We start from the raw sequence: 27,193 nt of genomic DNA, 5'->3' as shown, positions 1-27,193 counted from the left end.
CCTATGTTCTAGCGAGACAGGTTGTAAAAAGCAACGGAAATCTTGCTTTCTCCGTTAAAAAAAAAAAAAAAAAGTGTTATACTAATGGAAAAAGTCGGGGCGACCAGACCTTTTTCCATTACTATTACTCTGATTTACAACGTGCGCACGTTTTAGAATATTAATGGGGGGGTCATTGTATAATGGACGTTTTAAAACATGAAGAGAACCAGTCGAAGATGACTTTCCTGCTTAATTTAGCAGAAGTGTTTTGGTGTCAGGCAGGAATGGAAACCAAACCAGAAGTATACAAAAAATCAGGCAGCGACTGAATGTGCCAAAAAAAAAATTAAAAATAAATAAATAAATAAAATACAAGGAGAAGGACCAGACAAGAAGGGAAAAATGTAGAAAATGCATAAATATAGTTTCAGGTACAGAAAAGTCCTGAACAACCTCTTATTGATCAGGATGTTAATCAGGATCTGATGCAGGAATGGTTAAGGAGAGGTGAATTTAAAAAAAAAAAAAGAAAAAAAAATGAAAGGTTGATATTAGCAGCCCAGGATATTGGACTACACATACATTGGTTTACAAAGTCCACTGAATATGTGAGAGACAAATGCAGTTTCTACAAAACAGAACTTGAAACAGTCATATCTAGTTACTGGGTGTGATACACTAATGGCACAGGGCCTGTCTACTGACAAACATAATAATGTGGCAAGATCGTTGCAGTGGGGATTGTGCAAACATTACAATACTGAAGTAGCTAAGAAGCATTGGAAACATGAGCCACAAATCATTATACAGAATGATGAAATTTACATCACATTGGATCACCCATTACCAACTGTTCATAAATTAGATGCAAGATAAACATATCTAGTACTCCATGACAAGAAACTGAACATGAATGCTGTATAAACCGGGCGTGAAGACAAAAACACTATAATGGATGAAAATTCCAAAATGAAAGGAATAAATGCAGCATATTAAAAACTGCATCATGTTTAATCCCAATAAATTTTGAGTGCTTTAGTTCTGGAAAACGAAACTTCAGAAAAACATTTCCACATTAATTAGCTAACTACCTTCCCATTTTAAGGACAAGTGCCAATAAGGTCAGCAATATCTCCATAAAGAAGAACAAACCTCATTACAAATAAAATAATAAAAAGCACTAATAAAAATATCATCTAATGCATTAAAAAACAGATGTAATCGCACTAATTCCTACAAGTAGGGCATAAAACCATTCTAACTAAATAACTGAAGTACAGAACCATTTTATACTCTACCTATACTAATCAAATAAAATACATATAAACAATGAAATGTTAGTAAAAACGAATAACCACTTATAAAACGAATAAATACATTTACACACACAAAAAAGGGGTGTTCATAGCCTCAAGCCTTAATTGTCACCATAATTCCCTATATTCTAGTCAGGATTCCCATTCTTCATCTCTAAGGAGAACAGGGACTTGTTCCAAAACTCCAAATTTAAAATTCATGACGTTATTACATGTGGTAGTGTGTCTGTAAACAGCATTATGCAAATTAGAAAATTTAATATCGTAAAGGTGTTTATAAATCCTTCTATTTGAGGATCCCTCGTTCCCCACATAAATTTCATGACAAGAATACAAAAGTAACACTAATTATTGAAATTACTACACCTAGCGACTATCTCTCTCTCTCTCTCTGTACATAAGACACTGTAAAGTCATAAAATACCAGGATGTGCAGGCAGAAATGAGGGCAATGTGGATGAAGGATACCCAGACAGTTCCGATAGTAGTAGGAGCAATGGGTCTTATAAAAAAGAATTTGCAGTCTTAGTTATGTTAGCGGTACACAACTCCATATGAATTGCAGGAGTCATTTCTGGGCACACTGCAGGTGCTGTGAAGAGCACTTTTGTCCAACATGAACGACAAAAACAATACAAATTTCACAACCTTTAATAATACTTTTGAATCAGGAATGGGGTCCATTCCGGTAATTGTATTAGAAACTCAAACGACTTTGAGAAATTAAAGCTGCACCCCCCCCCCCCCCAATAAATAAAAAAGCACTTTTTTTTGACCCTCCGATATTTTTAAAAGCCAGTGGTGAGAGAGATGCTGTGCAGGAAAATGAAATCTCATGATACTGCAACCTCATCTAAAAACCGTAAACTACTGACCACACATAACAGTGCCAATACACATTACATCAAAGATCAGCCTGGTACCAATGTGTGGACAGGGGCAACGTGTGTGTGCGTGTCTGTGTGTGTGTGACAGTGATAAACGTGTATACCAGATCATGAAGGAATGGATTTAGTGTATTTCTTTAACATTAGGAGCAGAATTTCTGTACTTTGTTGGTAAACTCCTTAAATCATCAACTTAATTTAAGTTACAGCATTAAATTAGATGCTTCAAAAGCAAATCATGGATTTCATCATTTTTTTCTCCAATAAGTCAGTCTAAGAAATAGGAAGGCTGTGATACACTAATTGTTCAGAATTATATTTTTCTGTAGGCATTTCCTATTTGCTCAAAAGACAGTTCCTGCAGTGTTTGACTACCACTTGTTAAACCAATGTACAAACAGATGTACTAGGCTAGACCACTGATCCACATGGGCTCTTTAGACACAGCCTAGGAGCATTGTCTTGTTAACTAAATTGCTCACAGACACAAAGTAGGTAAGGGAAGGTTGAGGGAATCAAACCCTGTACCACATAACTACAGCTCTCAGCCTTAACCCTCTATGCAACCTGCCAGATATCAAACTCTAGACTACTGGAGGCAGCTTATTAATAGCTCATCACTTTGATCTCTATACTAATTGCCAGACATGTAACACCTACACTTTAGAATGGCACGATGAAGCACTGTGGCCAAAGACATGAGAGAGCTAACGTTTTCCATTCATTTTGATGATTTTAACAGTATCTAAGCAGTGAGGTGTCTCTGTATTTGTGCTCAACTTAAATCCCCATGTTGGGGTGGGGGTGTAGGGTCCTATCTGAAAGGAAAACTCAAGACTCAACCATCTAGAGACTGTTGTTGGTCCAGCTGCAGTGATGCCAGCACAGCATGCCTGACATCTTGAGTTTGAGTTCCAGATTAGAACCCCTATCACTTCTAGGATTCTAACAGTTGTTAAAAAGAGGGTGTTCTCTGTATTTGTATGCATGCCCATCATTTGACCCTTTAGACAAAGTAATTTCAAAAACTGAATAAAGCACCGTCAAAAACATGATTAGACATGGATGTGAAGCATAATGGAGAGGCATTCGTAGCCTGTTCGTATCTTTTTTTATGTCTGCTTGCCTCTGTCTGTTATAGACCAAGTCAAATGTGCAAGGTTAAATGAAGCAGCAATTAGAAGAGATATATATGATCACAAGCAGTTTAATAAGATAACCCAAATACTACCAGTATGCACAACTACACAGCCTCAGACTCCAACAGCATGTCACTTACCGCAGTATGGATGTGTACTTTGATAAGGATATAGAGAACGGGCAGGGAGATGTAGGCAATAAATTCCCAGATCTTTCCAGTCAGCAGCATCCAAAGCATGTGATCACCTGCATCTATACGGATCCAGCACCAGCCAACTGAAACAGCCGATGCATCATATCCGATCTTCTTCAGCGCCACTGCTGTCACTGTGATCAGAAGCGGCACACACCAACTATGGAAAAAAAATGGATCTTGTGTCAGGGGAGCAGAAAAACACAAGTATTGTGCAATGGAAAACAAACTACTCACCTCAAATCCAACAAAGATGGACATTTTCTCAATCTATACTTATTAGGTAAACTAAGCAAACAAAATTTTCCCACTTAAGAACCTTTTTCTTTATTAAATATGACTTGATAATTTCATTAAATCATAACTTTTTCACTAAAGCCATATTTAAACAATTAAGAGACCTGCCACTTCTCAGAGTAAAATATAGGACAGGTTAGGTACTCTAACTACTTTGTATTTTTTATCTAGAAAAATCTTCTATGTATTCTGTTTTAACAAAGGATCATAATGAAGGCTGCATCATTAATGCATGCAGTTTTGATAAAGTTGCATTTTTGTGCTGACCTGCATGCACAAGCACCACACTGATTTGCTGGCTTGTAGACAAGAAGGCCAGTGCTCTTAAACAGAGGGGGTTATTCCTGCTATTCAAAAGGTGCTTAAGTTGCTAGCAAACATCAGCATTTCTACGTACTCCCATTAATATAAAACAGGGAACATAGTTCTCATATGCGATGAGGGGTTCATTGAGGTCATGCATCTCAGTGGTAAGTCCCCATGTTCTCTTCCTGAGGCAACCCTCGCCCCCTCTGCCCTATCTATACACCAGTTGCAGGCTTACTGCATGCCAACATTACTTGCTAAATGCAGTCAAAAATACTTTATTTCTAAACTATAGCTCAGATAAAGGAACTCCCCACCATGCAACCATCAATAAATAGTGTCCCTGACACCGTCCATTTCCTAAGGCTCAAATCACTTTGCACTGGCAGTTTGGGAATCAAATGCATACCCATCTGATCTCTGAAACCAGAAAAACACCATCATTCCAATCCTCCATAGTCCAAGGCATCACAAACTTTTAACTTTAATGAAAAGCAAGATTGGCTGGATATAAAACATCCAAACAACAGTGATCCTACTCAAACAGCCACCATAGCTATGTAAACTATCCAAGTTTAACCCTAAATTTTCATAACAACCTTGAATATCTTCAGACATAGAAAAGAAAATTACCTTATTATTTGCAAACAAATCCACCTATATTTTAACCTACACATCCTGGTAAGGATTAATGTCACAAAAAGAAAGCACTTACAATGACACTGGCAACCTACAGACACTGGACCCATCTCAATTTGGCTTTGTTAAGGGAAGGTCATGCTTACTTAACCTGGTAGACTTCTTTGACATGGTCACCAAGGCAATCAACAAGAGTAAAAGTGCATATTGCATATCCTGACCTGGCGAGCTAGGCATAAACTCCTACATAACTCACTAGATTGCAAACTAATTCACAGATGGGATCCAAAAAATCAGGATCATTAAAACCATCTCCACTGAATGTTAAAGGCCTCAGGTTCACCAAGTTTGCAGATCACTAAACTGGAAGCTATTACAGATTCCCCCCAGGCACAAATATCTCGCAAGTGGTTTTAACACAGACAAATGACTAGTGCCAAAGCCATGGCCTAACTACAAATGACTAGTGCCAAAGCCATGGCCTAAAACTCAATTCCCCCAAAAATGCATTATAATGCCCTCTGGGAAATTGTCAACCCAAATTTATTACTCCATTGGTAAAACACCCCCAAGAGATGACCCAATAAGGAATCTGGGAAATATGTAGACAACAATCTGGCTTTTGACCAACATGTAGCCAAGGTAATAAGACAATCATTCTATGTCGCCAAACTTAAAGGTAAGGGTATGGTATCCAGGTCCAAGGAAGTTATAGTGCCACTCTACCTAGCCCTTATCAGGCCCATCACTGAATACAATGCCGACTTTTGTAACTAAATCAGACATTTGCAACAGCTGAAATGCTGCCCACAAAACTTTCTCATGAGGAGAGACAGGATATGAAAACCCTGTCTTTAAATGATCTCCTAAAGGCTCTGTCTCGGTATTCAGTCTCCTAAAGGCTGGATCTGTTACACATAAGCAAAACAAAAACCAGAAACACTAGATCCAGGGATCTGAACTTCACTTGCAACATAAATGGAATATACTAAAAAGACAGATGTGTCCCAAATGATCCCTGCACTACAAATAGGCTCCCCATCCATGTAAAACAGAGTTCTACCCTATTCAAACAAACATTTACAACTGGATGGGAAATCATAAATTTACCCCTTGTCTGGCACCCATGCCCGTTATGGACTGAAGCAGTCAACCTATCACCACCCACTTCAAATCCTGTTACCTGCCTACTAACATGCTTCCCCACATATTATACTTAGGACCCAAATGGTTTAGGGTGCATGGCTAGGCTTGTAAGGGCCCCACAGTGGTTCTGTTAGAACAGTTGAATGGCTGCACCTCAAAACAATAAGTGTGAGGACTACAGAACAGATATGCAGCCGAGCCAGGTATGGAAATAATGTACATAAAGAAATCTGGTGGTGGAATGTAGAAGTCCAGGAAGTCATCAAAAGAAAGCAAAAAGTGGGAGACTAAAAAGACGGACCAAGCTAGGAAAGAATATTAGTTGACTAATAAAGAAGTAAACAAGCCAAAGACACTCTACCAGCTTCTAAAAGTGAGTAAGTGGATGGCACAAAGAAACTAACAGTTTGCAAAGCAAAGACAAAGATTAAGAAGATAGTCAAACACCCTTCATAAGGGATGCCAGCAACAACCTGCTCATCAGTCTGCAGGACATCAAAGACAGATGGAAGAAGTACATCTAAGCAACTTCTGAATGAAGCTGCACTGCCCCAGACAGAGCTTATGACAGCAGAAGAGGAGGGGCCCACCACAGTAGAAGTAAAATGGCACTAATAAAAATGAAGTCAGGGGAAAGTAGCAGACTCAGATGAGGTCATAGCAGATATGATCAAGATACTGGGCGAGCAAAGGGAAAAATGCCTCCCGAGGGTAGTCATAGCAGTGTGAAGAGAAATGCATATTCCGGATGACTGGAGAATAAGCATACTAGTGCCAGTGATCAAGAACAAAAGACATTCACAACTGTCGGCAGTACAGCAGTCTCAATCTCCTGACATACTGTATGAAAGTTCTGGAGAGGGTGACTGATAAATGGATACGGAGAGTAGTGAGTAGTAGAAAGTAATATGGGAGATGAGCAGTTCGGATTCAGATCAGGATGTTTGCAGTGATATGGATAGTTTAGAAGAAGCTAGAGATATGGAAAGAATCTAACTGGGCATTCGTAGACTTGGAGAAAGCATATATTAATGTCCCAGGAAAGCTGATTTGGGCATTCCTCCAGTGGTTCAACGTCCCCGAAACATTGGTGGATTTAGTTCAAACTATGTACAAGGACCCCATGACTCAAGTATGAATAGTGCTCAGTCTCGCAGAGGCATTCCGAGTGGGAGGGGGTTTGCATCAAGATTCAACTCTGAGCCCACCGCTGTTCATACTGTTGATTGACTACATTAGCAAACAGGTCAGAGGGGGACAGAGTTGCTGTATGCACACAATGCGGAATTACAGGCAGACTGAGTAAGAACTTCAGCAAAGGATAGGGGAATGGAATGCAAATCTGAAGGCACACAGGATGAAATGAGTGGAAATGAATAGTTATGGTGGAAATAGCAGAGGGAAATGGCATGAAACCACCATCTGCAAAATTACTTGCTTTGACACTGCTAGTCCTTTTTTCCACCCTTCACAGGAGACAAACCGCTGATTAGTACCATCTCAACTGCCTGTAAACATCCAGAGTGTGTAATATTCACTCTTCCTTATTTTTAGGTTCTGGAAATAATACAAGGAAATTAATAGTTTGTTTTATGGTAAACTCTAAAACCACTTTAGGCATAAAAAGATTATTTTCTATAAGGAGAGGGTTTCTTTGAGAACTAAGGTACAATTAACTCAACAGCTAGGAAGTCAGATATTCTTCATGCAAAAGTGTAGGACATGAGTAGCACAGTTTTCCATGTTACGGACATCATGTCAGCCTGATGAACCATTTCAGATGGAAGAGTTTTCAAGCACAAAGTTAAGATCCCAAGTAGCAGCCACCTATTTCGAAGGTGGACGGATACGCAAAACCACTTTCAAAAAGCTGCTTGATGTCAGGACAGAAAAAAAGGAAGGGTATTTTTAAGGTCTTTCAAGCAAAAAAAGGTTGAAAGATGAATCCTGATCCAAGAATAAAGATAAAAACTCACAAGTAAATGTAGAATAAAAAGCAAGAGAGCCTTGAAAGGGTTCTTAGAGTGGTGGCAACTCGAAAATCTTTTCCACATGCACAAATATGACTTTCTAGTATCAGTGTTCCATAGGAAAAACATACACCTAAAGATATCAAAACTCATCATCCATGCAGTTAATTCAGTATCTTCAGAGTTGTGTGTAAACCACCAACCACTATTCTTATGCGGGTAAGTCCATTCTGTGAGGAAGCCTGTGGTAAATGCCCTTGGCCACATTCAAAAGGTGAGAGAACCACTGCTGCCCTGGCCAAATGTGAGTTGCACACAGCCCTTCTAAAGATTCAGAGAGAAACAGTGGAATGGGAGTAAAAGCAAACCGCAGAAATCCTGTGCATGGGAATGAAAAAGCATTCATCTTCCAGGAGGGAGTGTCTTCAGACAGCTGTTTTAACAAGAGGCAAAACAGATATATTTCTCATTTGGATCAATTCCTGAAAGACCCCTTGGTGTAGTTTCCATTTGTAAGGTTCTATATTGGTTCTGCTCACCTTGTCTGTTATAACATTTTGCTCTGATGGAATGTATGAAACCTGAGTAGCCAATCTGAGCACAGATGCCATCTCCCAGGCTAAAAAAGCCAGTCTGTAAATTGGAGTAAGATCCAATACCACCATCCCCAAGCTTTATGTACCATATCACTGTGGTACTGTCTGTGAGAACTTACAGAGGTCCTGAAGACTAGTCATAATTTAAGGCCTCTAAAGCACGGATTACTGACAATCTAACATTTGTGTGCTTTTGTCTGTCCTGGGAGTTCCACAGTCCTTGCACTTTTACCCCTTTTGAAATAGCTCCCAAAGCAAAGTCTGGAAGAATGTGCTATGATACATTCTTCAGAGACAGGCTGGTGGTGGGGGTGCTGAAATTTCCTCTTGGCACAAAACATTTGGACAAAACAAAAAATACTGGGGAGGAGCAAAGGCCCAAAATCAGGGACAGATTTTAAATATTGCTCTATAAGAAAATTGCTAGAATAATAGGAAGCATGGCTAGGCTAGGTTTTGCATTAACATGCATTTTCAGAAGGATATGAAGTCAGAAACCTCCTATGTGCATGGCTAGGCTAGGTTGTGCATTAACATGCATTTTTCAGAAGGATATGAAGTCCGCAACCTCCTATGTGCATGGCTAGGCTAGGTTGTCCATTAACATGCATTTTCAGAAGGATATGAAGTCCGAAACCTCCTATGTTTGCCATTACTTGACTTTAATCCGCAGTGATTTGTCAGAAAAACCCACATTTTATAAGAAAGAGGCCACAAATATGATGCACAAATCTGGGTGTTCTGCAAAATTATAGACAGTCACTGGTACTGGCTGCAACAAGATCCTTCATTTAATAAAGGCCATCTACCCCATACATGACAAATCCCTTCCAGCCTCACTTCCTTACTTGCTCTCAGAAGCAGTAAGAACACTTCAAATCATCTATTTCCTAAACTTCAACATCCCCATAGTCTCTTCAATTACACCAATATTCTGCTCGTAGCAACACCAGAAGGTCACTTGCATGCACATACTCTCAAAGCCAGCTACCTCCCTTTAATAGTGTAGCAGTTAGCACAGACGATTTAGGCTGTCAGCTGTTAATGAGCTGATCTCCATGTTACAGGGGTTGATTCCCTCAGCCTTTATTTGCCTACTGCATGACCTTGAGCAAGTCACTTAACCAGACAGTGTCCTAGGGAAATTGACCTACGCTTCGTAATTAGTTTCCTGGATGACTTTCTTAGAAAACACCTAAAAATGTACAGAAGTATCCCTCACACTATCATTCCACCACTGAAGTGCTGGCTTACGGTTGCAAATCAACCACTAAGCAAGCATTTGTCAATGAATTCCTATGGAGGAATGCTCTTACAGGCTACAGGGAGAACTACAGGGCAAGCATCCAGCTCTGGGTGTCTCCAAGGTAAATCCTCTTATCACAAGACCATTGGCCATCTCACCTGCTAGCTGAAATACTGCTTTCCAGAAGATTAAGTATTAATAAAATACAATTTTCCAGGAAAGAAGCAGCAATTTGAGAAATGTGCAGTGCATATCATCTATAATTCATCTCCAACATTGTTTATTTTTTAATATACTTTGTATTTTTGCATCACACTCACCTACATATGTAATAGTACACATAAAGCACATTACAATATATCACACTATAAACCATAAGGTATTCCTAAAGTTGAATTTATATTCAATTGTCAGCTGGAAGATAACAGCCCTGAAGAGCCTTAGGAAACTGCTGATATTTCTATGATTAAAGCAGGTTTCCCAAATGACTCAGTGAATACCAAATAAACTGTTAGCTTCAAACCCAAAGGGATCCAACTAGATCACCCTACCATTGCTTGCTCAATCCAACCAGGTCCGGTGAAACAAAACTAGATGGGGGGGGGGGGTCTATTTTACATGACAGACTTCTTAAAAAGTTGAATATCAAATGGATACCATGTGATCAACTTTTTAAAAACAAACAGATTGCACTGCCATAACTGTACCATGGAGAATCAGATAATGTGCCTTCTTCACCACTGTAGTGTGATCTGTGTGTGTGTGTGTATATATATATATATATATATATATATATATATATATATATATATATATATATATATATATATATATATATATATATATATATGGGTCACCTTCAGATGCCCGATGCGTTTCGCCGACACGGAATCCGACGGGACGAAAAGACCGACAACGCAGATGACCGACAAGGTGAGAACCCGACGGACTCTGTAAGTGTGCGATCGAGTGAGGGATTTAGTGTTAGGGAGCGGACAGGTAAGTGTGCGATAGTGAGGAACTGTGGGTTTAGGGGTGGGTTAAGTGAGTTAGGGTTAGGGAGCAGGTAGGGTGTGTGTGTGATAGTGAGGGACTGTGGGTTTAGGGGTGGGTTAAGTGAGTTAGGGTTAGGGTGCAGGTAGGGTGAGTGTGCGGTAGTGTCGGACCTTGGGGTTAGGGGTGGGTAAGTGAGTTAGGGTTAGGGTGCAGGTAGGGTAAGTGTGCGGTAGTGTCGGACCTTAGGGTTAGGGTTTGGGTTAGGGATAGTGGATATGTTATGTAGTGTACTGTGTTGTTTACGTGTAGTGTGTTGGTGTAATGGTTTTCGGTGTTTTGCGTTGTCGGTCTTTTGGTGTCGGTGATTAGTGTGTCGGCGAAATGCGATTTCGGGCATATAAAGGTGATCCATATATATATATATATATATATATATATATATATATATATATATATATATATATAATAAATAAATAAATAAATAATCAGAGAGGTGTGGAGGTGCAGGAGGGGGGGACTTTCCCCCCTCCATCAAAAATACTGTTTCTGTTACTTTGTACATGTTTGACTTTTTAAACAGTCGATCACATGAATTTAATCATGTGAAATTCAACTTTTTTAAAAAGTTGGTCATGTAAAATGGATCCCACCTCGACAGTGACTATTTCCTTTGTTGTCCTTACTGAGATTTCTGCTCTCAGCCTTTATTTGCTCATGGTTAGATTATCAGAGATTCAGATAAATTTGCTACATTATTACTCAGGTTTCCCAATCAGAATCACCCGAATGAAATAGTCCTACATTAAAGCATTATTTGATTTAGAAAGTCTCTATCATGACAAAGAAACAATAACTGCTAAAATCAAACAAACCAGTTAAAAACACTCAGGACGAGTGCAAAAACATGTAACCAAAAGAAGAAAGAAAAAAAACGCCACCGCCAAGCATAATACCAGACTCTTATATTAATAGACCAAAATAAAACAGTTTACACTAAGCACTTTCACCCTCATGTCATGGGCTTCTTCAGGAGTAGAACCACAACATGAAAATAAAAGTCATGTGATTAGCAATCCATTCATTAACATACAAATGAATGTACATAGTTGAAACCAACTAGTCAATAACAAATGTGTAGAGCAGTGTACTGAACAGTGTTTGCAATTATTCCTCCATTTCAAACAATAAAATACAAACATTGAATTTTTATATAAAAATGCTACTAAGTTCACAAAAACTTAGATGTACATAGGTGTGTACTAGGCTAACGGCCCTGAAGCCTATATAAGCCTAACCCAAGAAGATTAACTGTCATCATGCCAAAAAATCAGCCCTTGCAAGTATTGAACCTCGGACCCTGCATACCATAACCACATCAATTTACCACTTAGCCATCTGAGCACGTTACAATTTAGATACCCTTGAATTTAAAACACTAATCAGAGAGCAGTTTTCATTAATACCTGGCAAAACTGTAGCACTAGCAGCTGCCATTCCATCTCTAATCTCTCTAAATTTGTCTTAGTGTCCCCCTCCCCTTTGTGTAGGAATAATTCATAGGTTCATACTAGGCTATCTGCCCTAGGGCATTTATAAGCCTAGCCAGAATGTGTTTGGCTTTCGCCACCCATTTTAAAATTTATTTTGCTATGCTATAATCAATAATAAAAAAACATAAACTTGTTAAAATTTCCACAAGACAAACTATGAATATAAAGGGCATTTTATTTTTTCTTGTTTTTTACGTCTCTCACATGTTCGGCTATTCGCTCTTAGCTTCCTACTGGTCTTACCCACATAGAAAGCCGAACATGCTGTGTTCGTTGCAAGGTAAACTACTAGTTTTGTGTTACAGTATCCTGGGCATGAAATACTGTGACTAACCTTCTACTGCCACATAGGGACCTTCATTTATATATTTACAGGTCCTACACATGTTACACTTAAACACGTTGGATCTATACGTCATTGTTTTTGTCTCTATACTTTTCTCCAAACACATTTTCAAGTTCTGCCCCCTACTGTAAGTTAACTTCGGGCTTTCACTCAGGATTTGTTTCACATAGTCAAAGACCAAATCCCAACAAGTGTTTACTATTTTTCTAAGGTGTGGTGCTTCTTGATTGTATGAAGTACCAAAATTCTTCTCCTGTTCTACTTTTGTTCTAGATCCTATAGATGTCCCTGTTCTAATTAATAAAATAGGGGTGAATTTGTCTTTCTGTTTGTTTCAAAATCTCATTTCTAATTTTAATAAGCAATGTAGTTGGATATTCTCTCTTTGAACATCCCTATCAGTTTAAAAACCTGTTCTTCAAACTTCACGTTATCACTTATCAATCTCGAAATCCTCACCATTTGTCCCTTAATAACGCAACACTTTTCTTCTGGTGTGGGGGTGGCAATTATTGTCATGTAACAAGGAGTTTGAATGCATGTCCTTTCTGTGGATGGTGGACTCTAAATTAGTGTCTTTGTTTTTATATAACAAAATATCCAAGAAGTCAATTGCCGGAGTACCAATTTTCCAAGTAAATTTCAAAAATGATGTGGTAGTGCTTAAATAATTGGATGAAATCACGGATTTCTTCCTCACTGCCTCTCCAAAGCAGTAATATGTCATCCAGGAACCTAAACCAAGTAATAGCCTTTTCCATAAACCCAGAGGGGAACACTTAACTTTTCTCCCATTCGGATAAAACTAAACTTGCATAAATGGAGCACATTTAGCACCCACTGCTACTCCAGTAGTTTGACAGAAATATTCTCCTTCAAAGGACAAAAAATGATTTTGTAGAACTACATCTTTGAGTTCCACTAGTAGAGTCCTTTTCACACTGTGTATGCCCTCTATATTAACTAACGCATCACCAAATAGTTCTATCCCCTCATGATGTGGGATAACTGAAAACAAATTAATCATGTCTACAGTGAAAAACCTATACTGCTCGTTAATGGGCACCAAATGTGCTCCCATTTATGCAAATTTGGGAGAAAAGATATGTGTTCCCCTCTAGGTTTATGGAAAAGGTTATTACTTGGTTTAGGTTCCTAGAGGACATATTACTGCTTTGGAGAGGCAGCGAGGAAGAAATCCGTGATTTCATCCAATATTTAAACACTACCACATAATTTTTTTAAATTTACTTGGAAAATGGATACTCAGGCAATTGACTTATTGGATATTTCGTTATATAAAAACAATGACACTAAAGAGTCCACCATCCACAGAAAGGACACATTCAAATTCCTTGTTATTCTGCAATAGTTGCCCCAAGTGTTAAGGTACAAATGGTGAGGATTTCAAGGTTGATTACTGATAACAGAAAGTTTGAAGAAGAGATGTTTAAACTGATTGGGATGTTCAAACAGAGAGGATATCCAACTAAATTGTTTATTAAAATTAGAAATGAGATTTTGAAACAAACGGAAAGACAAATTCACCCCTATTTTATTAACTAGAATAGGGACATCTATAGGATCTAGAACACAGAACAGGAGAGGAATTTGGTACTTCCATACAATCAAGAAGCACCACACCTTAGAAAAACACTTGTTGGGATTTGATCTTTGATGATGATATGAAACAAAACCTGGGTGAAAGACTGCAGGTAACTTACAGTAGGCGGCGGGACTAGAAAATGTGTTTGGAGAAAGTTATAGACATAAAAAAATGAAGTATAGATCCAACTTGTTGAAGTGCAACATGTGTAAGACCTGTAAATATATAAATGAATGTAAATATATAAATTAAGGTCCCTATGTGGCAGTAGAAGGTTACAGTCACAGTATTTCATGCCGAGGGTACTGTAACACAACTAGTAGTTTACATCGTAACGTGCACAACACATTCGGCTTTCTATGTGGGTAAGACCACTAGGAAGATAAGAGAGAGAATAGCTGAACATGCGAGAGACCTAAAACAACAAGAAAAAAAGAAAATGCCCTTTATAATTCATAGTTTGTCGAGTGGAAATTTTAACAAGTTTGCTTTTGTCATTACTGACAGAATTATTCCGACACAAAGGAAGGGTACACCAAGACATATTTAGAGAGATTAGAGATGGAATGGCAGCTGCGATCGAGTGCTACAGTTTTGCCAGGTATTAATGAAAACTGCTCTCTGATTGGCGTTTTAAATTAAAAGGCATTTAAATTGTAACATCTAGTTTGTAATCTTGTTTTTATGCGTTACAACTCTATAGTTAATGGGAATTTGTTTTTAAAGCATGAAGAGTTTTTATGAACTTAGTACCATTTTTATATAAAATTGTATTTTTGTACTTTATTTTTAGAAATGGGGGAATAATTAGAAACACTGTTCAGTACACGGCTCTGCACATTTGTTAATAACTAGCTGGTTTCAGCTATGTACATCACTTTGTATGTTAATGAACGAATTTCTGATCACATGACAATTATTTAAATGAGGGATTTCACATTATGGCTCTACTCTGAAGAAGTGTTACATAAAAAGAATTCCCCCTGCACGAAAGGCAATTGCACGGCTCCAGTAATAAAAATCCAAAAGATGAGCCAGCAAACTGTGAGACTAAATTGATATTTATTCAATGAAAAAACAAACCGGTTTCGGCTGGTATACACCACAGCCTTCCTCAGTGTAACTGAAAATCATTGAAAATAATCCTTTTATAGATGTGCTTTAATTAAGTCAAACATGTGATTGGATAATCAAAATTGTTCATTTAATCCAGGTGGGAATAAACCTCCCAGTTTAACAATCCAATTATTTTCTTTAGTATCCAGAATGGAACGCCATCCTGCTTTGTTAGATTTATTACCTTTTATAAATGGTGATCACCATGAAACTGAACTTGGCAGATAAATGTTTGGTGGAATGTTTAAATAGAGCACTAATTGGTTTTTTGTAGTCACTAGTGTGTTCAGAAATTCTTAATCCAAGTGGCTTTGAAATTTGGCCTATATAGAAGGCACCACAGCTGCATGTAGCTAAATAAATCAGCCATTCAATGCTACAATTGGCAAAAAAATTAAATGTCATAAATTGTGCCGCAGTTCTTACTTGTAAATTTATTGGACTTAAAAACTTTGCTGCAACGAGTGCAATGACCACATGGATAACATCTCAGGAGTACCTCACCCGTGAGTGTGGTTTGTACTTCTTGAAAGGATGTTTTGGAATGTGAATGTTTATAATGGTTGAAGTGTGAAGCTAGATTTCTGCCCTTACCGAATGAAAAATAACATCTGTCTGATAGAACATTAGATAGGTTATGATCACTCTGTAGAATATTCCAGTGTCTTTGTACACTAGCCCATGTAAGGAGGAGGGTGAAAGTGCTTTGTGTAAACTGTTGGTCTATTAAATTAAGAGTTTGGTATTACGCTTGGCGGTGGTGTTTTTTTCTTTTTTCTTTTGATAATGGATAAAACTGGCACAGGTAACTTCCCAGTAATGCTGAACTGAATAAATTAACTGTAGAAATGAATAAAAGTTCTTTACCTCAATGAGGTGCTGCTTCACAGGGGGCTGTCCCTCTGGTCTGCCAAAAATGTAAAGGAGGCAAATATTGGAGACAGGCATACAATGAGTCATGTGCTCTCAACTCGGTAATGTCTGCAGTGATTTACGCAGCAGAGCAATTCCTAGAACTGCTCGGCTGCGTAAATCACCACTACCAGCTATGTTAATAACATGACCAAAGGTTCACGCTTAACAATTACTTTCCATGAATCCCATTTAATTATAGGCAAGTGCTGGACAGTTTAGGTGGCAGGTAGTGTTGGGACGTGTGCGTTTGTGTGAATGTATGTAGCTGCATTTGTGAATATTTACAAAGGAATGAGTAGTGTGTCTGTGTCTCCATGTACATGCCTGCTTTTGTGTAGGAGGGCTTCCGTAGCTCTCAACTCCGTGTCCAGCAAGCACTGGCTGAAATATTGGCAAGTGGGGCAGACACTAGACAACATAAACACTTTATATGTATTACTGTCCCTTATTTACAAAGCTAACAAAACAACATACTTAGCAGCAAGAAGCCGCAAATGAATAAGCACCATGAAATTCAAATGTTTAAGTTTATAGACTGCATTCATCTGTGACGATGCACAAAAAGTATAAGAGCCAAAATCATAGCCATTATGTTGCATCTGGAGTAGCCAAGAGGTATGAAGATGTGCCCACATACACGTGTCAGAAAGAAAAAGGGGGGTACCTGTGCCAATGTAATGTATAGGCAACTGCCCATGTTGGTCAGCACTCGCTAATTACCACAAAGCAATTCAGAGACATGCAAATTAAGCTAAAGCTTCTCTGAATTGCTGGTTTCAGTTATCACATTAAAGGGCCTTTTTCCCCATAGCTTTACCGATTGTGGTGGAGCTGCTTTTACTGTCCATGTCTGCCAGCACAACTTGAATAAATGCTCAGTCCTGTATTGACTTGTGAAGACAGGTGAAGGCTACCAGCCTAGCCAGATCATTTATAAACATTAATGTAAGCCACAGGCTTGTTATCTTAAATGGTAAAAATAGTGTTACATGTGGAACTGGAAAAAAGTAACAATGCACTCTGATGTAAGAAAGCTAAGTCAAGCATTTTATGACCGTCTTTGATCTTTAAAGGTGGCTCCAGCCTGTCTAGGTGAAGGAATTATTGCTATTGTTTTAAGGCCCAAGTAATGGCCAGAATTTGCATGCATAAATGTCCTGTATTGCTCTTGTTTCTGCCCAGATGTGAAGAATGTAAATGTGGTTTCTGTTAGCCTGGGAACCCAGGGAAGTGTGAAGAATGTAATGTGAACCAGGAATGTGATTTTAAAAACAGAGAAATTAAGCATTTTTGTCTTGTCCATCCAACTCGCAGCACTGCCTTGCTCTATAAGCAAGTTTATCTTAGATGTGTGTTTTTCTCTTAGAAAAAGCTAGAAACTAGAAAGGTTAGACTAAGTGTTTTTCTGTGATGTCAGAACTGTACTACTGAATTATTTTAAGTATTTCTCTGTGATCTCTGAACTCTTGACTAGTGCCGTGTAGTAAGAAGTATTGTCTTGTTGTTTTTATTATTTATTACTAAATATTTTAAAACCTTTCAACTGTGGCTGTTTTGTGTAGAGATAATTTAAGCTCTGGAATACATTGCATGTATATAGTGATCTTTTACCAAGTCACTCTAATAAGCCTCGACTGTTTAGTTGCACTACCTATTTGGATAATAATATTGCACAGTAATAATTGGACACCCCTTTTAAGGGCCTTTCAGTAGCTGATAAATATTAGTGGCTGGTGGCAACTGGTACTACCGTATAGTCTGGGAGAAAGGGGCACAGCTGGAGAACCTGTGCCAGCCTTCCCCAGGAGTGTTTGTGTGGTTGTCTAAACTCTTCTCAAAGTGTGTGTGTGTGTGTGTGTGTGTGTGTGTGTGTGTGTGTGTGTGTGTGTGTGTGTGTGTGTGTCAGCTAGTTGTGCAGGGACACGAAGCACTGGTTGGACAGAGAGGGTGCTGGAGGTTTTAGCTTGCCCACTAAGCTGAGATCTGGACCCTATAGCTGTGCCAGTGGGGAGTCTTATTGGGGACTTGCAGAGCAAGGGAGCAACCAGCCCCAGACTGACTGTGATCTCTGTGTGCTCTTAAGGGAAATTGCACTTTACTGTGTGCATTTGTTATCCTTTCTTCCTATACGAGATACCCCTCTCTGGTGTTAGTGGTGAGGATTGAGGCTCCTTGATTGCTAGGCCAAGGCACAGGTGTCATATATTGTTTGGCAGTGGAGGGATATCCACATTACATATTAATTGGTTGGCAAATAATAATTGGCTTGTAGTGGTGTGGGTAGAGTGAATCCCTGTAGCTTGTGTGCAGTGAGCTTTGAAGGTGTTTTGTACTCTAAATCAGCCACGCAGTGAATACTCAGAGTTCAAATCACACTGTTTTATTTCTTTTGTTAGCTTAGTTAGTCAGGGTGAGCAGGCAGCATGTCAGCAGAGGATTACAGAAAGCTGACAAAGAGTCAGCTGGCAGAGATGTGCCAGACTAGGGGACCCAGTGCATGGAACCCTGACTAAGGCAGACCTGATTGCAGCCTTGGTTACAGCTGCATCCGAAAACAGCAACCAGGAGGACAATCAGACTAGCAGTGGAGATAGATACCCTCGGAGAATGGACAGCTCAACCTTTCTGCAGAGGACTTAAAAAGCCATCTAGAGCTAGAGACTTGAGTTGGAGGCCAGGCGTTTGGTGAAAGAAGCAGCTGCGAGACTGAGGTGTCTATAGGCTGAGAATGAGAAACTGCTATGCCTGGAAGCAGAGGAAAAGGAGCGGCAGAGGAAGCATGAGGGAGAAATGCTGACTCTTCGCCAGAGTCATGGAGGTAATGGGGAAGGGACTAACTAGACCCCAGAAGCACAAAAGGTCAGCAAATTTCTTCTGCAGTTTAAAGAGGGGGATAATTTTGACAGTTTCATTCATATGTTTGAGAGGGTATGCAAACAGTACAGTGTTGACCAAAGGCTCTGGGTACAGTTCCTGACACCCTTACTCCATGGTAGAGCTGTAACTGTTTTGTCAAAAATGTCTGACACTGCATGTTTTGATTATACTGCTGTTAAAAATCACTTATTGGAATTATTTAAGCTAACACCCGAAACAGATAGGAAAAAAGACGCAAGGCAGATGAAAGTGTGTGTGAATATGTTGCTGAACTAAGCACTTATTTCCATAGGGGATGAGTGGATGTCAGGTCAACACTTTTGAAGGGCTGGCAGACCTTTTGGTGAGGGAACAAGTCCTAGCACTTTGCTTGAGGACATGAGGATCTGGTTAGCTGATAGACAATGCATTACTTTAGATGAGTTGGGGAAGAAGGGAGACCTATACCCAGCAAACAGGGCAGCCCTGCACAGGAAAGGGACCCCCAGTACTGCGCATGGGTCTAAAGGAGCCCATGGTGGGCAGCACAGACTGCCCCAACAGAAACTGCCAGTAGCAGGGGAAGCCACTAGTCCAGGTACACGTCCAGAAGCTAGGTTTAAATGTTTTGAATGCAACCAGTGGGGCCATGTGGCATACAGGTGTCCATGGAGGCAAGGTGGGGAACAAAATGTGAGGGAGCCAGTAAGTGGGAAAGACAAAATGCCAATAGTAGGTTGTCTTGAGACAACAAGGGTACCAGCAGATGTCCTGATAGGGAAGGATTTGGATGAGGTAGTACCATGCGTTTTTGCAGCTGCACACAGTCAGGCAAGGAGACAAGCATGTGGGTCTGGTAGCCTGGGGAGACACAGACAGACTGCATACTTGCAGCCAGGATGGGTGAGGTAGTTACTTCAGGGAGGGAGCTACCCTCTAGCAGTGAGACTGAAGGTGAGCCACAGCTACTTGTGGGTACTGATGTTCCCTTGGACAGAGTGACTGCAAAGGTAGAGGTGAGTAGGAGTACCCAGGCTGACAGTGAGGCACCAATGTTAGAGGATGCCAGACTTCCTGTGGAAGGGGAGCTGGGAAGGGTTACAAGGAGAGAGTTGAGAAAGGCTCAGCTCTCAGATCGTATATTGCAAGGCCTGAGGCAGGTAGCTGGGGAGGCACCTGATTCTCAAGGAAAGGGGGAATCTATATACTGGGACAAAGGGTTACTATACAGTGGAACCCTGAGGGAGGGCTAGAAGGTGAGAGAGTACAGCAGTTGGTAGTGCCTAGAGCCTACCGTCTGGCACTTCTAGTCATAGCCCATGATATTTCCTTTGCAGGTCATATGGGCATAAAATGTACAAAACGAGGCATATGAACTTCTATTGGCCTGGAATTTCCAGAGATGTAACAGGGTACTGCAGGACCTGTGAGCAGTGCCAAAAGGTAGGCAAGGCAGGAGACAAGGTGAGAGCTCCTTTGATGCCTCTGCCTGTGATTGAGGAGCCATTGCAGAGGGTAGGTACAGATATTGTGGGTCCTCTGAGTACCCCAAGTTCCACAGGGAAAACGTATACCCTAGTGGTAGTGGATTATGCTACACTATACCCTGAGGCAGTGGCTTTGCCCTCCTTTGAGGCAGAGAAGGTGGCAAATGCTTTGTTAAGAGATTTTCAGCAGGGTAGGTTTCCCAAAAATATACTGACTGACAAGAGGTGCCAATTTAATTTCAGACCTGCTGGCTTGTCTGTGGTCCTGTGGGGTGAAGCACATGAAGACCACCCCCTACCATCCCCAGACTAATGGTAGTTTTGAGAGGTTAAACTCTACAATCAAGTCCATGCTATGGGCATTTGCAGATCAGTTTAAGAGGGATTTGCCCCATCTGTTTGCTTACAGACAGATTCCCCAGGAATCCACAGGTTTTTCACCCTTTGAATTGCTGTATGAGCAGAGGGTGAGGAGAGCTCTAGATTTAATTTGAGATGAGTGGGAAGGTGAATGAGAGTCTCACAAGGAGTCTGTTGTGGCATATGTCCTAAACCTCAGGACAAGGCTGAGGGAACTCATGGGCTTGGCCCAGGAGAACCTGGCAGAAACCCAACAACAGAAAAAGGTGTGGTATGACATGAATACTCGAGCTACAGAGTATACTGTAGGGCAGCAGGTAATGGATCTCATTCCTGTCAGACACAACAAGCTGCAAGCAGCTTGGGAGGGACCCTACAAGATGGTAAGAAAGGTAACGGAGGTTAACTACATGGTGGAACTGCTAGGCAGAAGGCAGGGCACAAATTGTACCATGTTAACATGATGAAACCTTACCATGACAGTGAGGCCCTTGTGCTGAGCATTTGCAGTGGATTGCAGGAGGAGTCTGAGGGAGATCTGGGGACTGATCTCCTTCAGTGAGGCTCTGGCTGACACCTCAGTGGAAGGGGTAGCAATGTCCCAGCAGCTATCACCTGCCCAGGTTCGAGAAATCCAAGCAGTATTTCAGGAATTTGGCAATATGTTCACTGGGAAACCAGAGTGCACCCATCTGGGGCAGCACTAGGTGGATACAGGACCCCAAAGGCCTATTAGGCTGGCCCCTTATAGAGTGCCGAGAGAGTCAAACAAACTGAGGGAGGAGATACAGGAGATGTTGGAACTAGGGGTAATTCAAGAGTCCAACAGTCCCTAGGCTTCCCCAGTGGTGCTGGTGCCAAAGAAGGATGGCAGCACCAGGTTCTGTGTGGACTACAGGAAATTAAATAGTCACACAGAGTCAGATGCTAACTGCATGTCTAGCACAGATGAGACCCTAGAGCAGCTGGGTGGGACTAAGTATCTTACAACTATCGATCTTACCAAGGGTTACCGGCAGGTGCCCTTGACACAGAGTGCTAAAGAGAAGTCAGCCTTTGTGACTCCTTTTGGCTTATACGAGTTCACAAAGATGCCCTTTGGGATGAAGAATGTCCAGCTACTTTCCAGAGGCTGGTAGATCATATCCTAGCAGGAGCCAAAGAATTTGGCCTTCCTTACCTAGATATTGCCATCTACAGCCATTTCTGGCCAGAGCACCTTCAGCATCTCAGGGATGTGCTGGGCAGGCTACAGAGGGCAGGGTTGACCATTAAGTAGAGCAAATGTCAGGTGGGTATGGCAGAGGTCTCCTACCTAGGGCATAGAGTGGGGAGTGGTAAGATAAGGCCAAAACTTGCTAAAGTGGAAGCTATTCAGGCATGGTCTGCACCTGTTACTAAAAAAACAGGTGAGGGCATTTTTAGGGACAGCAGGGTACTACAGAAAGCTCGTCCTCGGTTATAGTACCTAGCTGCTCCCCTCACAGACCTGACAAGGTAGAACAGGCCAGATAAGGTAGTGCGGACCCCAGCATGTGAACTGGCATTCCAGAAAGCTTTGGGAGGACCCCCTGTGTTAGCCAGTCCAGACTACAGCAAAGAACATTTTGTGCAGGTAGATGCTTTGAACCATGGGGTGGGGGCCATACTTAGCCAGATTTCTTCAGAAGGAGAAGAGCACCCAGTGGTTTATCTCAGTCATAGGCTCCAACCCAGGGAGGAATGCTATGCAGCTGTAGAAAAGGAATGTCTAGCCATAGTGTGGGCACTGCAGAAACTTCAGCCTCATCTGCATGGTATGGAAGGAAATTCACTGTTATGACAGATCACAACCCCCTAACATGGTTAAACAGAGCCAGCCAGCAAAATGCCAAGTTGCTAAGATGGAGCCTGGGGGTGCAAGCATATATGTCCATGCAGCACTGCAGTGGGATTAGCAATGCCAATGCAGATGGGCTCTCAAGACAGGGAATGGGGTAAGGTATACTCAGACCTAACTCCCTCAAGCAGCGTTTCTCAAGGGTCACTTGAAAAACTAGCTTGAGCTCTCCGGGGGGGGGGGGGGAGATATGCGAAGACTGGGTGAAAATAGGTGAAGGCTTCCAGCTGTTGTCTTAAATAGTAAAACAGTGTTACATGTGGAACTGGAAAAAATGTAACAACAGTGCACTCTGCTGTAAGAAAGCTAAGCCAAGCATTTTAGGACTGTCTTTGATCTTTAAAGGTGGCTCTGGCCTGTCTAGGTGAAGGAATTCTTGCTACTGTTTTAAGGCCAGAGTAAATGGCAAACATTTGCATGCATAAATGTCCTTTATTGCCCTGGTTTCTGCCCAGAGGTGAAGAATGTAAATGTAGTTTATGTTAGCCTGGGAACCCAGGGAAGTGTGAAGAATGATGTAATGTGAACCAGGAACGCAATTTTAAAAATAGAGAGAATCAGAGAACATTAAGCATTTTGTCTTGCCCATCCAACTCACAGCACTGTCTTGCGCTATATGTAAGTTTATCTTAGATTTGTATTTTTTCTTAAAAATAGCTAGAAACTAGAAAGATTAGACTGTTTTTCTGCGAATTCAGAACTGTACTACTGAATTATTTTAAGTATTTCTCTGTGATCTCTGAACTCTTGACTAGTGCCATGTAGTAAGAAGTATTGTCTTGTGTTTTTATTATTTATTATTAAATATTTTAAAACCTTTCAACTGTGGCTGTTTTGTGTAGAGATAATTCAAGCTCCAGAATACATTGCATGTATATAGTGATCCTTTACCAAGTCACTCTAATAAGCCTTGACTGTTTAGTTGCACTACCTATTTGGATAATAATATTGCACAGTAATAATTGGACACCCTTTTAAGGGCCTTTCAGTAGCTGATAAATATTAGTGGGTGGTGGCAACTGGTACTACCGTATAGTCTGGGAGAAAGGGGCACAGCTGGAGAACCTGTGCCAGCCTTCCCCAGGAGTGGTTGTCTAAAAAATTCTCAAAGTGAGTGAGTGAGTGGGTGGGTGAGTGAGTGAGTGAGTGAGTGAGTGAGTGAGTGAGTGAGTGAGTGAGTGAGTGAGTGAGTGAGTGAGAGTGCTACTTGGGCACGGACACAAAGCACTGGTTGGACAGAGAGGGTGTTGGAGGTTTTAGCTTGCCCACTAAGCTGAGATCTGGATCCTATAGCTGTGCCAGTGGGGAGTCTTATTGGGGACTTGGACAGCAAGGGAGCGAACAGCCCCAGGCTGACTGATCTCTGTTTGCTCTTAAGGGAAATTGCACTTTACTGTGTGCATTTGTTATCCTTTCTTCCTATTTGAGACACCCCTCTCTGGTGTTAGTGGTGAGGATTGAGGCTCCTTAATTGCTGGGCCAGGGCACGGGCATCACATATTAATTAATGCGATGTGATTTTTTTTTTACCTCTGTGTAAGCAAGCTTTTCACTTATACTATTTGTAAATGTGGAGATGCTGTGGAAAAAAATGCTTGCATTCATCTAGCACTATGACTGCTTTTTCTTTTGTGTAATATTTACCATTATAAATCACTTTGAAACAGTACCTGGACTCTAGGGAGATGAGAAGAGCAAATAGTCTAATGGTGACAAACTCCAGAAAACCCATTGCGTCCTATTTTAACTGATCAGCTACATTTTCAGTACCATACTGCATACACGCCTTAGAACTGCAATGCCTGTGGTCACTGTGAAGTAACAAAACATCTCCACAAAGATGTTCACGTCAGTTGAATAATTTGTCAGATAACAATGCTCAGTCTTTTATTGGGGAACTCGCAGCTCAGTGCAGCTCTAGTTTCTAGCAAATTCTAATGGCAGCCACAGGATTGGCCTTTGGTCAACTGGTGCTCTAGGAAAAAGGTCTCCACAGCGCCCCCCACACCATGCTGTGCCCCCATTCTGGTCTACCTACACCATCCAGATTACTGGAAAAGTGCCCCTGCTAGACCAGCGCTCTAGGCGGCTGCCTAGTTGGCCTATGCCGAAGGCTGGCTATGTGCACCTGCCACTTGCATGCAGTGGTGTTAACTTCCCTAATAGAACATTATGAACCATAACGGTGTGCTTAAATAAAACCAACAGCTTCATTTACTTCTCACCTTTGTCTGTTATTTCTCTACATCTAAGTGACCATGGTACCAAATTAAACAGCGTCTACAACTCGTTTATTGTACAACTTCTGTTACCTATTGCAATGTTCTTTGCACAAAACACATACAAAGCAGGAGCCATGTGAAAATACAATTCTGCCTTTATGAAGTCAAAAAGGAAGTACTTACAGCCCTGCTTAGGACAGGCTAAATTATATAATGGCAGTAAATCTTTAGGTCACTGCTAAAGTCAGCAAAATTTACTGCTGCGCCCCTTTTTAAGGCAACTAATAAAACAACTGATGTTATTAGCTTGTTAAAGGTAAACATTATAAATGCAATATTATGGCTACTTTGTGTGCATTTTGCAAACCAAAAGGAAGAAATGAATTGTAGCTCTTAAATCATTTACAAGATCAAGATTAAGCGACTATCACTAAAAGCACTTGTAAAATCTGCTACCAAGATTTTATTTTAATACTTTTTTTTAACAGCAAAGTCAAGAGTGTTCAAATTTAAAGGATTTGTGGAATTTAGCCTTGTAAGCGAGGAAAGGGGTTATCAGAGTTCTTGTGCAAAACAGAATGAAGCTGATAAGCATTTCACAGTGCCTGAAGGCAATACAATAGGTGACACAGGACTGCTAATCATGTACTTAATGATTTGTTGCCATCTACAGCTACAGTCAGTAGAAGGACACAATGATCCTGGGTGCAAATCATAGTCAACAGCAGTTTCCTTTCATTACAATGGCTGAAATGGCTATTATCCTGGACTCTGAAAACCAACTAAAAAGCAGCTTTAAACAGTGGTTCACACAAACTAATCTCAATTTCAAGTATGCCAGACATTAGACACCAGCATGGAATGTCACAGACCCTTGTCCAAAGCTGCAGTCAAGCATTCCTTTCAATTTCGGTCATGATGCATTCTGATTACACCTTCCCTATAGTTAACTTTTTTTTTTTGTCACAAATTAAAACACTAATAAAAATAATTTTAATAAGTGTTTAACTTATGGCCAGTCAACAAATGTAAAATAAAATAAATAAATAATAAATGTAAGAGCTATATATAAATAAAAAAAAAATAAAAAAATAAAAAAAATAAAAAAAATAAAAAAAAAAGAGGGAAAATGAACTGTACTCTAATGAATCCTCTGCAAGACAGGCAGGGAGATAACATATCTCCCGTCATGAAGGGTCATAGCCTGCCTTCAGACATACCAAGACTGCAGAAATAAGGGAAGTACCACTGCTGTAAATGAATAATTACACTTCAACACAGTACCAGAGCTTTAAAAAGGAACTCAACGCGTCAAGGTGCAGTGGTGCAAGTGTAAGACACGTGAACCGTTTCTTTTAGACTACCACAAAGATGGTGCAGACTGTACCACCCAAATCTTTCTTATATTCAGACATCGCACCATGTTAATAAAATAAAAATATGACCGTTTGTTTTCTGCATGTTAAGTATACTGGCAATATACACCTTTCAGGCATCAGTTAAATTTGGACGTTCTTGCTAGGTGGCCATATGGGAAAAACATATAAAGCCTAGCCATGCAACCCAGAGGGTTTAGGAGGAGGATCTGCAACTCCCCTCAATGAGGACCATACCATTTACTCCAGGAGTAAATTCATGGCTAGCAATCCAACTGTCACTGCAGACTGAAGGAGCTCAATTTCTCAAATTGTTGGACATGTAAAGGAAGCATGTTCCAGGAGTGTGGCATTCTTTGGAGGAAGTAAACACGCTCCCCAAGAGGTCTGCTCTATGTTGTGATGAAAGTTGAGGTACAGCAGAGCCAAAAGGACCAGATCTTTCATAACCCAAAAGATCAGGTACATATTACCATGTACATGCCAGTTTAATATAGAGAAATCAGAAGGATTTTTAATTTGTCTGGGTAGCTAAAAGAACTTCATCCTTTTAAAAAGAGAGAGATGCATTCTAGATGTTATTTTGGGTTCTGATGGCCTGAGAAGATGAGAGGGAGACTACTACCCTCCTTGGACCAAAGTGATACACGTGTGAAAGCTAGTTCATTACTGACAAAGTAAATTTTTAATAAGTGTCAGTCTTAACTATGGTCATTTTTATGCAGCAACCAGTAGGACAGAAGTTTCCCCAAACGTGAGAACAATT

The 27,193-nt window shown here is 40.5% G+C and overlaps 1 protein-coding gene across 1 annotated transcript in view; it reads right to left on the bottom strand.

Moving 5' to 3' along the window:
- GPR157 (G protein-coupled receptor 157) overlaps window positions 1-27,193 on the bottom strand; it is a 240,411-nt gene that overhangs the window by 198,475 nt on the left and 14,743 nt on the right. Inside the window, exon 2 of the mRNA XM_044063559.1 lies at window positions 3,465-3,678. Coding sequence (XP_043919494.1) covers window positions 3,465-3,678 — 214 coding nt within the window. The remainder of the gene's footprint in view (window positions 1-3,464; window positions 3,679-27,193) is intronic.

This window comes from Protopterus annectens, chromosome 2.part1 (genome assembly GCF_019279795.1).
Source record: "Protopterus annectens isolate FY-2018-M chromosome 2.part1, PAN1.0, whole genome shotgun sequence".
NCBI classification, from domain to species: domain Eukaryota; kingdom Metazoa; phylum Chordata; order Ceratodontiformes; family Protopteridae; genus Protopterus; species Protopterus annectens.
This window is presented reverse-complemented; position numbering and strand designations above follow the sequence as displayed.